This window comes from Fukomys damarensis, unplaced genomic scaffold (assembly GCF_012274545.1).
Source record: "Fukomys damarensis isolate Sample0158 unplaced genomic scaffold, DMR_v1.0_HiC HiC_scaffold_25, whole genome shotgun sequence".
Classification (NCBI taxonomy): Eukaryota; Metazoa; Chordata; class Mammalia; order Rodentia; family Bathyergidae; genus Fukomys; species Fukomys damarensis.
Window position 1 is genome coordinate 36,721,192 of NW_022900937.1, and position 14,421 is coordinate 36,735,612.

General features: G+C 53.9%; 1 protein-coding gene across 1 annotated transcript in view; it reads left to right on the top strand.

Moving 5' to 3' along the window:
• Window positions 1-2,344: 2,344 nt before the first annotated feature.
• Window positions 2,345-14,421, top strand: part of Sntg2 (syntrophin gamma 2) — a 55,807-nt gene continuing 43,730 nt past the window's right edge. Inside the window, 7 exon segments of the mRNA XM_010622688.1 lie at window positions 2,345-2,404; window positions 2,406-2,543; window positions 8,326-8,382; window positions 8,463-8,520; window positions 13,403-13,446; window positions 13,546-13,587; window positions 14,141-14,228. Of these exon segments, the coding sequence (XP_010620990.1) occupies window positions 2,345-2,404; window positions 2,406-2,543; window positions 8,326-8,382; window positions 8,463-8,520; window positions 13,403-13,446; window positions 13,546-13,587; window positions 14,141-14,228 (487 nt within the window).

The following is a 14,421-nucleotide window of genomic DNA, read 5'->3' on the forward strand; positions in this document are numbered from 1 at the left end:
AAAGTCATCCTGTCAAATATTCACTTGGATGGGGTGTTTAGCTCAGTAGTTCTGCCACCTGCCTCATAAGTGCGAGGTCCTGAGTTCGATCCCTGACACAAAAAACAAAAACAACACACACACACACAAAGCAACACTCACTTGTTAGGCCGTGTACACACTGTCCTGTAGAAGCTTGTCTGGCTTCCTGCCATATGTAAATGAAAGATCAGGAACAGTGTCTTTTGATTGGCTGTGCCCATGTGCAAATGAGAGACTGAAAAGAGCACCTTCTGATTGGTCCAGATTCAGACGGAGGACTGAGAAGAGCTCTTTTCTGATTGGCTCTTTGAACAGTGATGATGGTGTTGCTCTGTTCTAGTCTCCTCTTTTCCTGCAGCTGATCTAGCCAGCGTCCCGTCCCTGTGACTGACTCCTCTCTCCACTGCCTGTCATGACGGACTCAGAGTGTTGGGGACCCCAAGCACACAGTTGGTGTCAGCAGAGTCTCAGAGCAGCTCTTCCCTCCGACCTTTTGGAGGGGCCAGGCCCCTCCATAGGTCAGAGCTCAGAGGACTCTTGGGACAACTCTAGCTGCTCAGTTGCACCCAGGACAGGGGTGAGAGTTGGTGGACTCTGCTGAGTGGATGTCAGAGGACTGGCAGAGGGCAGGGGGCTGGAGCTCTGAGAGTCAGATGGAACCTTGCGGACCACACTGGGGCCTTCGCTGTCACGCGTTGGGTCTTGTATGGCTCTGGGCAGCAAAGTGACAGCTCAGACTGTGTAGACTAATACCTTAGTCCTGGTGGAGGGTGGGAGGTGGGAGCAGGGAGGACCCATGGCTTCCTATTAATTTATTCAGGGAGGGAGGGCATGGCTGAGGCTCCCAGGTCTGTGTGGATGTGGCATGAGCGGGGTTCCCTCAGAATCCACAAGCAGCCAGGCCTGACCTGAGCAGGGAGCAGGGAAGAGGCAGTTGCAGGAGCGGGGACAGCCTGGGAGTGACAGGAGGCAGCAGGTGCCCACACTCAGGCTTTGGAGAATCCGAGCTGGAGGTGTGAATTTGCACAGGGTGGAAGTCAGAAGTCACCATGCTGGGTGAGCTCTGTCAGAGGACACAGAGAGACCCCGGCGAATCCAGACTAGGGGAGACGTGCAGGAGTCAGCAAGAGAGCAGGGTAGGGTGAGATGGAGCCTGGATGCCATGAAGGGCCAGGCCGGGGAGGCGGTGGCCATGAGCCCTGAGTGGATGGGTCGATAGGGAGGAGCCAGCACTGCCTGCTATGTTGGCAGTGCAGACAGCGTGGGGCCAGTGTGCATGTGGTGTCAGGAGCAGCCCTCACAGTACCCACTGTTAAACAAGGGGCTGGGGGAATTTGGACCGGTGGGCTTGACGTGTGGGTCCGGGAGAGGTGCTGGGTGGACACCCCGGCCGGTGGTGTCCAGTGTGCTCTGGTGCCTGGAGAAGAGGCTGCCAGGACTCCCTGGAGTAGCTCGGAGCTGCAGTCCCTCTGTGGTCCCTAGGAGGTGCTGTTCTAACTAATAGGTGGAGATGGTCACCCGAGAGTGACCTCGGCTGCAGTGGCTGGGCAGAGGCGCACGTGTGTCAGGTGGCAGCACTTCCACATGCTTCACACACATGTGGGAGAAGGACACACAGGCGATCAAAAGCGCAGTGAGGGCTTATATTAAAAACTTACTGCAGTGAAAGACACACTGTCACGAACCCCTCAGACTTCCCCTCACCGTCCTCACCACTTCCTGAAGCAGCTCTGCAGTCTTTAGCTGTGCTGTCCTGGCTGCCTCTGTGGCCTGAATGGATTCAAAACGTCTCCCTTTCATGGTCATTGCGATTTTGGGAAGAGCCAGAAGTCACACAGGGCCAGATCCAGTGAGGTGGAGGAGGACACAGAAACTGTAGTAGCATTTTGAGTGTGTGTGTCACTCAGGATCCACAGTGTGCCTCCCGATATCATCCCAGACCCAAGTGGAGGAGCAGCTCGAGTTCTTCACAGGTGGTGGCCTCCTGCAGTCCACTTGCTGAGGGGGCCTCATGTCCCCTGCCGTGGCTGCTGGCTGGGTCCTGACTGTCCTGGAGCTGCTGCAGGTCCCCGCGATCACATCAGGTCCCTAGGGCTTTCAGCGGTCCTGCAGGGTCTGAGAGGCTGCCCAGGGAGGGTCCATCCTGGGCTTGTCAGGCGTTGGGGCCTGGTCAGCACCAGATTAAACCCCAAGGTCTCTGGCCAAACCCACTTCCTGATCAGGTTCGGGGTGCTGGGGAGCAAAGCAGCTCACCCTCTGTGCCCCAGCTTTGCATGCAATCCTTTCAGGGTAGACGCACAGCCTTCTGCAAGAGCCTGTTTGGATGGGCACGAGGTCCTCACCCCCAGGCCCCTGTGATCACATCACTCTTCCCGCATCCACAGGACAAAACCACCCTCGCCCTGCTGTATGACGAAGGCTCCGACAACACCTACGACGTCAGGCTAAGGCTGACGACAGAGGCGCTGACCGTCCAGCTGCAGGATGTCGTGTGTGTGGGGGGAGCCCACCCAGGTGCCACTGTAAGTGCTCTGGTGAACGGGGCTGCATTCCATGTCCACGAGGCTGCTCAGGAGTGTTTGCTGGAAGGCTGGCACCTGGAACCCCAGCACACTCGGAGACCAAAGCCGGAAGGTGGCAAGTTCAAGCCCAGCCTGGGCAACTTAGCAAAACCCTGTTTCCAAAATTAAAACATTAGAAAAGATCTGGGCTGTAGCTCAGTGTGAAGGCCCTGGGTTCAATCCTCAGCACTGACAAAAAAAAAAAAAAAAAAAAAAAAAATCATGTTTTTGGGTGAGAAGCCCAGGCATGGTGAATTCAGTATCCCCGACTGTGGGCTTTGATGGTGGTGCTGTGGAATGAAATATGCACTTTCAGTTGGGTCCATTGATTGTCTCGCTTTCTTAATTTCATTGCTTTAAAGAGTGTTACTTAAAAAGAAAATGGCCCTCAGGACCACGGTATGAAATGAGACACCCTCTGATTGCGAAGTAAGATGACAGACTCAGAACGCTGTACTGGCTGAGGCAGAAAGGACACTGGGTCATCCACCTGTCAGGTGTCCTCCGAGGGCCACAGCTGTGCGTTGTGCTGACGCTCCTTCCCTCTGGACTCAGGCTGTGCCCTTTGCTGGCTGGTGGCGTGTTCTGCAGGCTGAGATAACTGGCGCGTTAGCTACAGCAGGGCACTGGTAGCTATTAGGGAAGTTACTTTGCAGCCTCCCCTTCAAAGCGTAGCACGAACAGGCCCACCGCAAGTCCTTCATCCTGTGTGAAAGCTGAGCTCCGTGGCCAGCTCCCTGGCTCCCTCTTGCAGGCCTCATGTCCCCAGCGCTCCTTCCTCTGAGCAAACCCATGAACTGCAAAACCGACATGCACGGGAGGCAAACGCAGCTGAAGGGAAGTTCATTGCCAGGGGTTTTTGGAAGTCCAGTGCTGAGTCCAAACTGGGCTGTTTTGGGGGCTGCGGCTCTGGAGACCCTGACTTACTGTTTCCCTGAATCCTCATGTCCTTTGGCTTGGGAATGCGGAGAGCGGAGTGCCCTGGGGTCTCACAGTCTGGTCCCAGGGCCCAGAGCATCAATAGTGCTGCCCTGGGTGACCTGCTGGAGACCCTGTCCAGTGTGTGGCCCGTCAGCTGGGTCCTGCCACCCAGCCTTGTGCGCACCCCATTGGCTGCACGGTCTGAGTGCCCTGAGGCTCCAGGGGGTTGGGACCATCTGCCCTCTCTGCCTCTTCCGGCCACACCCTGCCTGTGCTGTGTGGTGCTGGGCTGTGTGTATAGTTGCACCTTGCCAGCCTTCAGGAGTCTCGTGAACGTGACTCTGGTTTCTTTCTAAACATCCACAAAGCCCATGTGCCATGGTATGGCATCTGATCCCTAACTACATGTGAGGCTTCTTGTCTTAAATCCCTGTGAGGGGTGGCACTGGAGAAAGAGAAATGAAGGATGCTTTTGTAACTGTCTCTAAACTACTCCATAGAGTTATTTTTTTTTAAGCTGTGAGATAGTTCAGGCAACAGAAGGAGAACAAGAGAAGGAAGGAGGAGGAAAGTAAAGGAAAAAGGATTTCTAAAAAGAGAATCGAATTAAAAAATGATTATAGAGATTTTTCAAGTGGGAAGGGGATCAGAAGTTGGAGGGAGCAGGGAGGGATGGGAGGGAAGGGGAGAAAAAAGAATTAGGATGTGTCATGTGTGTGTACAACTCCCCATGATAAATGCAATCCCTGTGTATTGCAAACACTGTTGAAACTAATTGTTGCAATAATTAGTCATTGCCTTGGGACACCTGCCAGGGACGCCTGGCCTTGCTTCCCACGGTCAGACCCGGGAAGACCATATCGCCGAGGGCTCTGGTCAGCAGACACAGTCCAGCTCTTCAGGAAGCAGGGGTACAACAGGAATGCTTCATATTTTTATTTTTTATTTATTTCTATTTAGAAAAAATTTTTTCAGTACTGGGAATTGAACTCAGAACCTTGAGCTTGCAAGGCGGGCATGGTGCCAAGACCTACATCCCCAGCCCCTTCATATGTTTTCATTTAAGGAGTTCTGATAAGCGGTGAGGCACTCTAAGCCCCGAGTAGTGATCTTTGAATCCTTCTCCTGCGAATTTGGCTCAATATCCAGGCGGAACAAATTTGCACTCCAGTCTAATGAGGAACCGCCTCCTTATTTCGGATGGTAAATCTTGAATCCTCATACTTAGGGGGTTTTGCCTGGTTATTTTTAGAAAGCAGAGAGTGAGGCAGTGAATTCATTCTCCTAGAAACCACAGAGTGTTTGCTAATGGAAACAGTTCCCCAGCTCCAGGGAAGCAAAAATGATCAGGCTCCCCGAATCCTGCCCCAGTTCTGAAACTTGTTAAAACACTGCTGTCTGAAAGAAAGCCCAAAGAGTGCTTCTGAAAGTATTTTGTGAGTATGAAACAAAATATCTCAGAAAATTCTTTCCATCAATCTTTAACCTTAACATTTTGTCTTTCTACCAGACAAGCAGGAAGGCCTGCATTTCTCCATGCTGCCTCGCTGCCCGTCCCTTCCCTTCTCCACCAGTGTGTGCAAGGGAGGGGTTGGGGACAGCGGGGTCAGAAGTGTGGCTGCTTCCCGCTGTCCCTGAGACAGGAATGGACCTAGGTGGGGCCAGAGGCCCGGTGGCCTAATGTCACGATGAAATCTGCCCTGAAAAATGCAGGGTTTAAATTTGGCACCTGTCACAAATTTAAGTTTTGCATTGAGTTTAGAGGTGAGGGGTGAGGTCCAGCCCTGGAAGGACCTGGGTCTGCTGGGCAGAGCTGAGACGCCTTTTATCTAGTTCATCTCTGCCTCAGTAATTCTCCTGCAGAATGGCAAATGTTAAATAAAAAGGATGGGCTCCAGCCTAGCTGCAGGGAGATGGACGGACATCAGCCTGGCCACGGATGGACAGGTGGTTCCGTTTGGAACCCGCAGAAGTTCTGGTCCCGTGTGAGATCTCACTGTCTACTGACATTTATAGACCTCGCTTTGAATATGAGAGCTCTTGGATGCTCCTAGGTTCAAATCATTTCAGGGCCTTCACAGCTCTGTGATGTTCATTTGTACAAGCGTGAAGGCATGGGTGGGCTGAGCGTCTTGTGCAGGGCTGAAACAGTAGAATTCTTGGTGCTTGGATGAGGGCTTGAAAAGAGCGGCTTTCCACGGAGGAGACTGTGCACTCTGATGCGTTATGAAACCCGGTGCTTTCCAGTGTGTGTGAGGCTGACAGCTCTTCCTCCTCTTCCTCCTCCTCCTCCTTCTTCAAGTTGAACAGGGGTCAAGCCCATGCCCTCACCTAACTTTAATTACTTTTCAAATAGCCTCATTTCTTTCTTTTTTTTTTTTGGTACCGGGGATTGAACTCCGGTCCTTGCGCTTGCAAGGCAGGCCACTGAACTGCTGAGCTAAATCCCCAGCCCTCAAATAGCCCCATTTCCAAATACTGTCTCATGGCGGGCTAGGAGTTCAATGTAAGGATTTTAAGAGGGTTCATTCGGCTGCATGGCAACTTCCTCCCCAGGGCACAGGTTATCACCCTTATTTTTTAGGCATAGAGACTCCATTTTAGAGAAATATACATGGCTGATCCAAATTCACACACAGAAGGAATATTTTAGATGATTGTGTAAATAAATACTTAAATAAATGGTATTTTTGTCTTAGCCAGTGTAATGTATGACAAGCTCTTTTAGTCCTCCTGAGCATATTATAAAGCTTTCCACCCGTATTTTCCTTTCTCCTGCCCACGGGGGACATTAGTTCAGGGTCCTATGTGCGGCCACTCACTGTGCCACAGGTGACTGGCTCCAGGGCTCCCCTGAGACAGTAAGCATGTCCAGGCTGGCTCAGGTCTCCCCACAAAGCCGCAGATCTGAGGGGCAGATCCTGTCCCCTGCTGCAACAGCAGGGAATTCAGCCTTCTAGTGTCCCACTGCTTGGGAAAGCTGACCTAGAGGCATGCGGGGTGTGACGGGGTCCCGGAGCAGGCAGGTGGATTCCTGCAGCCCTCTCCCTTTCTGTCCCTTCAGATAGGGGGTTTGTGTTTGTCTGGGGCAGCAGTGTGTGAACGGCTGCAGCCTTTTCCTTTGCCGGCTCCTGCTCACCCTGAGCCGCCGTCGACAGGAGCTTCGAGTCTCTGTGCTTTAGAAGAAAGACTGCGGTCGCAGGAGGCCTCCTCCTACATGGGTGTCCCCACCCTGCCACCCGAACCTGCCACAGTGGTGTGGGCCCTGCTTTGTTGGGGTACAGTTGTGATCAAAGGTGACAGTATGATGCTGTGATAGAGGTAACTACTGTGACCAAGGCCACGTTAATGAACGCATCCACCACCCCACGGAGTTACCTTGTGTGCCTGTGTGTAATGTGCATATAACACAGTATTGCTCAAAGCCAGCGTCACCAGTATAACAAATTTACCTAGCTGGATCAAAGCTTTACAGGGACCATGCTGCCACCCCCACCCACACCCATGGCATCCCGGCTCCGCTCTGCTCTGCTGGGGTCTTCTTTCAGATGGCAGGTGCGTGTGAGATCACAAAGTTTGTCTTTCCATGCCTGGCTGCCTTACTTGCCATAGCCTCTTCTGGGCTCATCCATGAGGGCAGCTTCTTTTTGAAGGCCGAATAGTATTCCATCGTTCCCATGCGTTGTCAGTGTGAATAACGCAGTGCGGAACGGGTTTGACATCCTGTGTGCTGCTCCTGTCCCTGCCCTGCTCTGTTTGACTGCAGAAAATGGCACCTATTAGACATGTGCTGAACGTACCACGTGCTGAGGCTGCGGTGCCGAGAGACACTTGGGCCACGCGCTTCAGGGTGGGAATCTGAGCTCCAGTTTGGTTTCTTCCCGTCAGTTTCCATTGCGTGTGCGTTTGCTCCTAAGAGGACTCATGGACTTGCAGGCGGCTGCCGCGGCTGAGGAAGGCACACAGCTCTGGTTCGTGCCAAGAGCCCCGCGGGTCCCTCTGAGGTGCAGATGCCCTTCAGCGCACCCACTCGGCTGCCGCCTGTGGACCCAGGTCCTTGGCAGAGACCCCGGCACGATCGGATGAGAGCGGCTCAGACCTTGCCCACGGCTCAAGAAGGAAGCCTTGTGTGTTGGCCTTTGTGGCCCCCCGCGGGCGAGGGCATGAAAAGGTCGCTTTCTCTTGAAGGAATGCTGGGGACTGAAGAGCTGGGCTGAACACAGTGGAAGCCACAGAGACGTAGGGCAAAGAAGGACCCAGGGGGAATCAGCTGGAGGAAATGGTTTCATTTGACTTCTTTCTCTCCTGGCTTCTGTTGGTTTATTTCGTGCCGCAGTGCGGGACCTTCGTTGGGCAGCTTGGTTCAAGGCCGTAGCAGCCTGGGCCGACTGTTTTCCACCCCATTCCCCTCCCCCATCTCTTCCTCCTGCTCCCTACACACTTCCGTCCCACCAGGTCTTCCTTGTTCCTCCCACCTCTCCTTCTATTTATTTATGGAACAGAGCGGAGGACAGCTCAAGGCTTCGATCCTTACCACTCTGGAGTGGGAGGTTGGGCTCTTCCCTCAGGTGCCCAGCCCTCAGCCGTGGGGAAGAGATGTCCACTCCATGGGCTTCGGGTATCCCGGGGGGCAGGGATGGGGCGGGTTCCCCCTCAGGCTTCCTGCGTCCTGTGCCACATACTGAGGATGAGGGCGGTGCCAAGGTGCCAGCACGTGTTGAGAATTGTTACAAGTACGAAGTTATCCCTGTACATTTTGCTTTTACTTTCTGATCGTGCATTTTAACCTAAACTTATTTTGTTTTTCTAAAATTTTTTAAAGCACAGAACTGTTACACTCTGCCGACAGCCCGTGGGTGGCCTGGGCCTCAGCATAAAGGTAGGAGCACGTTTTCCCCTCTCCCCTCTCCACTCTAATGAGTCCAGCTCACTGTTTCCTCCACCATCTCTGTCTTCCAGGGAGGTGCCGAGCACAGAGTTCCTGTTGTCATTTCAAAAATATTCAAAGACCAAGCAGGTAAAAGTCACTCCAGCAACCATGTGTATGCTTTTCAGCTGTTTGCAACAAAATAGAGCTCAGAAGTGTTCCAGTTAGCAAATGTGCCTTTCACCCCAGTATGGAGACTGCTTTTAATTCTCATAGCCGTATGCTGTTTCTGAGGATGCTTTCAGTCCCTGACATGTGCTGCCTTGGTCATTTCTGCTGATCTGTCTCCTTAAGAGAGCACAAAGTCACCCCTCAGAGTGCAGGGTGTCCTCTGAGGATGCTGGCCACTCAGGGTTTGCACACTGAGTTCTTACGGTCTGTTGACAATTGGAGAGAATCAAACAGAGGTGGAGATTCCATGGTGCCCACAGGGGCCTCTGATGTAAAAGCCCATGGGCACCAGAAGTTGCCCGGCCCGGCTGACCAGCTGCTGTGTGCACAGCCGCCCTGGGCCGGTTGGGCCCAGTGACAGGTCTGGCAGCCTGAGTCTGCAAAGGAGTCAGGTTCAGCAGGGCGGGGTGGGGTGCAGTGAGCAAAAGAATGAGGGGGAGGGGACCAGCCAAGCCAACGCTCCCCACACTATCTCTTCAGAACGGCGGGCTGGGGGTGACAAACAACGCGCATGGCGCACGCGTTTTCTCAGGACTTTCCCACTCATTCCACCTGCCTTTCCCAAACCTTGAGCCTAGCGTGGAGAGAAAATGTCCTGCCACCCTGTCGAGCTTGGCTGGACATGGGCATCCCTGGCAGGGGACATCGTGACCACCCAGCCTGCTGGAGGCTGGAGAGTTGCAGCCCAGAGGTCAGGACGTGTGGTGGTCAGCTTGGTTGTGGTGACCTAATTGGCTGGGGAGCCCGTCAGGAATTAGCAAAGCACATTCCTGGTGTGTCTGTGTGGTCACGGACAGGTGCCCTCTGCTGCTGTACCTGCTCCCTCGCCTTCCTCTCTGGCACTGTTCCCTGCCCGGCTTCCCGGCCACTGTGAACTGAGAAGCTTTGCTCCCCCAAGCCGTGATGTCCCTTACTTGGAGCCAACTGGCCGTGGACTGAATCCCCTGAGCCAGGAGCCGATTTAAGCCTCTGCTCCTTTAAGTTGTGGACGTCGAGTACTGAGATCCAGGGAAGGGAAAGGACTGACCCTGGAGCTGCGGGCTGTTGTGCAGGCATCCATGTGGAAGGGAAATTTCCAGGTGAATCCCACAGCATCTCTGGATGTGTCTGTGGGGAAAGGAGAGGTTTTCAGGAACAGTTCCCAGTGGAATTTACATTTGTGCAAAAATCTGTGTTCACGAAAGCCATGTATATGAGCGAGAACAGCAATACACGTTCTGCCTTTTGCAGCAAGGTTGCAAGGTCTGCTTGCAGCACACAGAATTCTGAGCGCAGCCGGCTCTGGAGGCAGGAGGTGTCTTCCCAGGGAGACCCACACTGTCCCCAGGCCGGAAAGACAAGGAGGCAGGGCATGCCTTAGCTTTTCTGCTCTTGGGACCACCAAAACATTCATTTTACAAGAAAACAGAGTTTCAGCTAGAACCAGAGGTAGCAGGAAAGTGAGAGAGGTCTGCAGGTTCCCGGTTCAAATGCTCACCCTTTTGAGGCTTTTAAAGCATCTCAAAAATATTTTGGTTCCATCAGACTAAAGTTTTGCTGTGGCACATCAGGGCTCTAACTGTGTAGCTGATGACCTGGGCAAAAGCTCTGGACTCCCGTGCACTTGAAGTGAAATTCTGCAAGCAAAGCACAAATCAGTTTGCTCCGTGTGCCCGTGGCTCTGGGTGGCATCCTCTTAGTTGGTTAATCACCAGAGGGACCGGTCCAAGCACATTGGGTTCCCTAGGTCACCTCTGCCGAGTTCTTTTTCATTACTGTGTTTCAGAGTTTGTGGATAGGAATGTGAGTCTCGGAAAACAGACCCAGGGAGTAAGACTACCCAGCGGGCAACAGCCGCTGAAGGATTTTATATTCAATTCTGAGGGAAGAGTTGTTTCCCCATGGATGTCAGTCCAGAAGGCCACATGAGGAAGCTGTGGGGCTCAGGAGCCAGGCGAAGGGTCAGACTGAGCCCTGGGCACCTGGGGAGCAGAGGGCAGGGGCATTGTTGGCCAAGGCCTCACAGGGACTAGTCAGTGAGCGCAGTCCACCTGTCTGGATCACATCCTGGAACTGGCCCTGCCCACTGGCCGTGCACCCTGCCCTGCGTGGCTCTGCCCCACCCTGGCGCTGCACCCCAGGACCCATCCTGTCTCCAGGGGTAAATGCTCGCCACATTCTCCCCTTCTGCCTCTCTACCCAGAACTGCACCAGCTCCCCTTGGGGTGTGTGGGGGAGTAAATGCCCAGGCAGCGGTGATCACCCCGACCCCCCTGGACTTTGGGTCCCGGCCCTTCCCTCTGTGAGACTGGACAGCTGGGCATGGCAGGCTCTGCCTGGCGAGGGCAGCCCTGGCAGCTGGGTGGCAGAGGTCACAGCTTGCCACCATGCCTGCTGTAAAGATGGGCATGCATGAATCACCACAGTATGATATCAGTGACTTCTTCTCAATGTGCTCATGGACAAATAAACAAAAGAAGAAAACGTGTTGGCAATGCTGGCGTACTACGCTGCCAGAAAGAAGGATAAAGTGGAGTCATTTGCAGGAAAATGGATGTGCCTTGAGACCATGTTGTTAGGTGAACTAAATCAGACACAGCTTAAAGATCACATGGCTTCTCTTATATGAGAGACCCAAAGAATGAACAAATCAAAGATCAAAATAAAAGATCGATACTAGAAAACAGACAGATCTTCTGCAAAAGTGAAGGGGATTTAAAGAAAGACAGAGTGGAGGGGAAAATAAAGCTATATTATAAAGCTAATCAAAATAGCTTTGTACAGGAATAAAAACAGGCATATGGACCAGTAAAGTAGAAGAGAAAATCCAGAAGTAAACCCAAACTCGTGCCTGTACCTAGTTGCTGACCAGGGCACCGGGATGAAGGACAAGTGTCTTTGGCAGGTGGTGCCTGGGAAACCTGATTTCCACACCCCAAGGAAGGAAACAGACTTCTTGTATAGCATATGTATTTTGTAGTGAAAAAACTGAAAATGTCCTCCACGGCAGGATCTCTATTTAACAAAGGTTTCTAGTGTGATTCAGATACCACCCCAGTGAGTCCCCGGCTATGTACCCAGTGCATGGATATTGACGCACGCTAGGATTCGCTGTGGCCTTTCATGGCTGCCTGGGTCTCTGCGGATCTTATCCCTCCTCCCCTCCACTTCCTCTTCCCCTCTTCCTCCTCCTCTCCAACCCAAATAGTCCCTCTTGCTCAGGTCATTTTTCTTGACTTAGAGCAGACAAGAGAAATTCTTTATTTACGAAGAAGAATGGGGTCATGGCTGCACTGTTTAGTCTACTCGATGTCCTGTTCTGGGATTTATAAAGATAAAAGGCTTCTGAAAGTTATGGAATGAGTGACTCCCTTTCGGATAGGAGGTGTGGACATCCCCCACCCAGTGTACGCCTGGGGCGTGAACTGGACCTGGGGCCGGGGCGGGGGTGTGTGACGCAGGAATGTCTTCTTCGCACCTCCGTGGGCTGTGACAGGCACTGCCCCCTGTCCGTGTCTGCGGAGCCTCGCGGTGGATCCTGCGTGTGCGTGGCTGTCCCTGCTGCCGCCAAGGGCCGAGGTGGCATTTTATTTGGGTTCCTGGGGAATCTCTGAGATGCTGAGTCCCGCAGAGTCCTCGAAGGCTCCCAGAGCCCTGGCCTCGGCTCACTCTGTCCACGCTGGGCCCTGCTGCCTCCGCTTCTCCCAGACACAGAGCTCAGCTCAGAGGGTGGTGCGGGGGGGGGATCCTTCTGTGTCTGGGCTGGAAGAAGCTTCCACAGCTGGGAAGACGGTTTCCTCCTTCGGGGTGGGGACGCTGGAGCCCCGGGTGACCCCTGGCGGTGACCTTGATAAAGGCAGTGAGTAGAAGCCAGAGTCGTGGGGTCGGGGTGGGGTGACAGGCAGGCCTCTGGCCTTACAGAGTAGAGTCAGGGCCGATCACCGGAAATCTCCTTCGGTTCCTTAGCCAGCTCCTTCCCTGCAGGGTGTGGGGCCGCCTTTATTTTCAGTATGTCTCCATGCTGTCAACGACTAGAGCTGATATTGACAGTTGATAGCAAATCTAAAAATCACACTTTTTTAGAGCATTCCAGCGTCGAGTAACACGTTTTCCAGTGTTTAATCAAAGACCTACACAATGAAAACAAATCCATATAAAGGAAGAAGGGGGCAAATGTTTTGTGCTCAGGAGTATCGAAGGCGCTCACTGTGCCCACGACGGTGGAAATGCAGATCGGGACAGGCCCTGAAGGTGCTTTGTGCTCTACAACACGAAGTAAAGCACCTTGCTGCTGTTAGAGCGAGGGGGATGTGCAGTGGCCCCTTGTCCTTCTCCACTGTCTGTGCTGTGACAGACGTGAGCTGGGCTGCCCAAGTGTGGTGAGGAGGCCGTGCACGAGGAGGGAGCGACACCTGTGCCCCTCCGAGTGCGGTGGCTTGGCACGGGGCTCTTAACTCACTTCCCACCGCTGCCCATGCAGCTCCTGGGGCTGCGGGGGTCTCTCTCTCTCTCTCATCTCCCACAACATGTGCTGTGTGCACTCCAGGCACACGTTCACAGGCTCCCTGCACCTGCACGCACACACACTCGTGTACGCGTAAGCACCCCCACGTGCATGTGCAAAGTTGTGCACATCTCACACCAGCACCCACAAGCTCACCTACTCCCTGTGCACACACAAGCACATGTGGGCCTGTGCACACCTGTGGCACACACTCACCAGTGCACGTGCACAGTCCTGGTTGCAACCCGGGGCTTCAGGCTCTGTCGTGACAGCTGCTTCGATTCCCCTAACTCTTCTGATGCTTTTCCAACCCTGTAGCCGACCGCTCAGGGATGCTGTTCGTGGGAGACGCTGTTCTACAGGTCGGTCCTTTGAACTACATTTCCTCTTTGCTGAGTTTTACTTTGAGCTCATTTTAATCAACAACTGTCCTCAACGTTCTTAATTTGTCATCTGTTCAGGTCAACGGCATTCATGTGGAGCATGCGACCCACGGAGAGGTGGTGAGTGTCGTACGTGTCACGGCTCTGCTAGTGTCACACACCCTTTTGTTCTCGTTATTTGCACTGCGCATTGACACTGGCAGAGCGTCCTCGCAGGTTCAGTCCTAGTGCTGGAGAGGGCAGCTTGAGAGGCCAGGAAGTCGTGCCTCACAAGCCTCAGGGGAGTTCCTGCCGTGGCCACCCCACAGTGCATTCAAGGGCACTGACGTGCACTGGACTCCCGTGTCCCGGGGGTCACCCCAGTGCCCAAAAGAGAACCGGCCGGCGTCCTATCGGGGCTCCCCAGTCCACCAGCTCTGGCCACACTGCATGTGAGCACACACTGTGCCCACGGGGCTGTCCCCTGTAGGACGCGCATTGGACAATTGCATAGGATGCTGCGTGCGGCGTAGAGTCTGGCCAGACTTGGCGGGGGCAGAGCTGGCTGCTTCTGGGTGCTTGGTCCTGGGCTCTGTGTTCTGGGGTCACTGAGTTGCTCGTGGGGAGCAGGGGTTGGTTTTGCTCATGCACCGGGTCCTCTGTGATGACCAGGCATGGTTTGTCCCGGGGGCAGGTGCATCTCCTGAGGAACGCAGGGGCCGAGGTCACCATCACCGTGGCGTATCTCAGGGAGGCGCCATCATTCCTGAAGCTCCCACTAGGTAAGCAGAGCAGAGGGGTGGGAGGGGACAGGTGTTCACTGGCTGGGGGGGGCCACCTCCTGAGTGCCTTCCAGCCGCAGGTGTGGTGTCCTGGAGGTGAGCAGTGCAGCATGGGCCCTCAGGGACCTTGGCTGGACACTGTCTCTGCCTCCTTTCTGTCCCCATGATGGCGTGACATGCTCACCAGGCACAC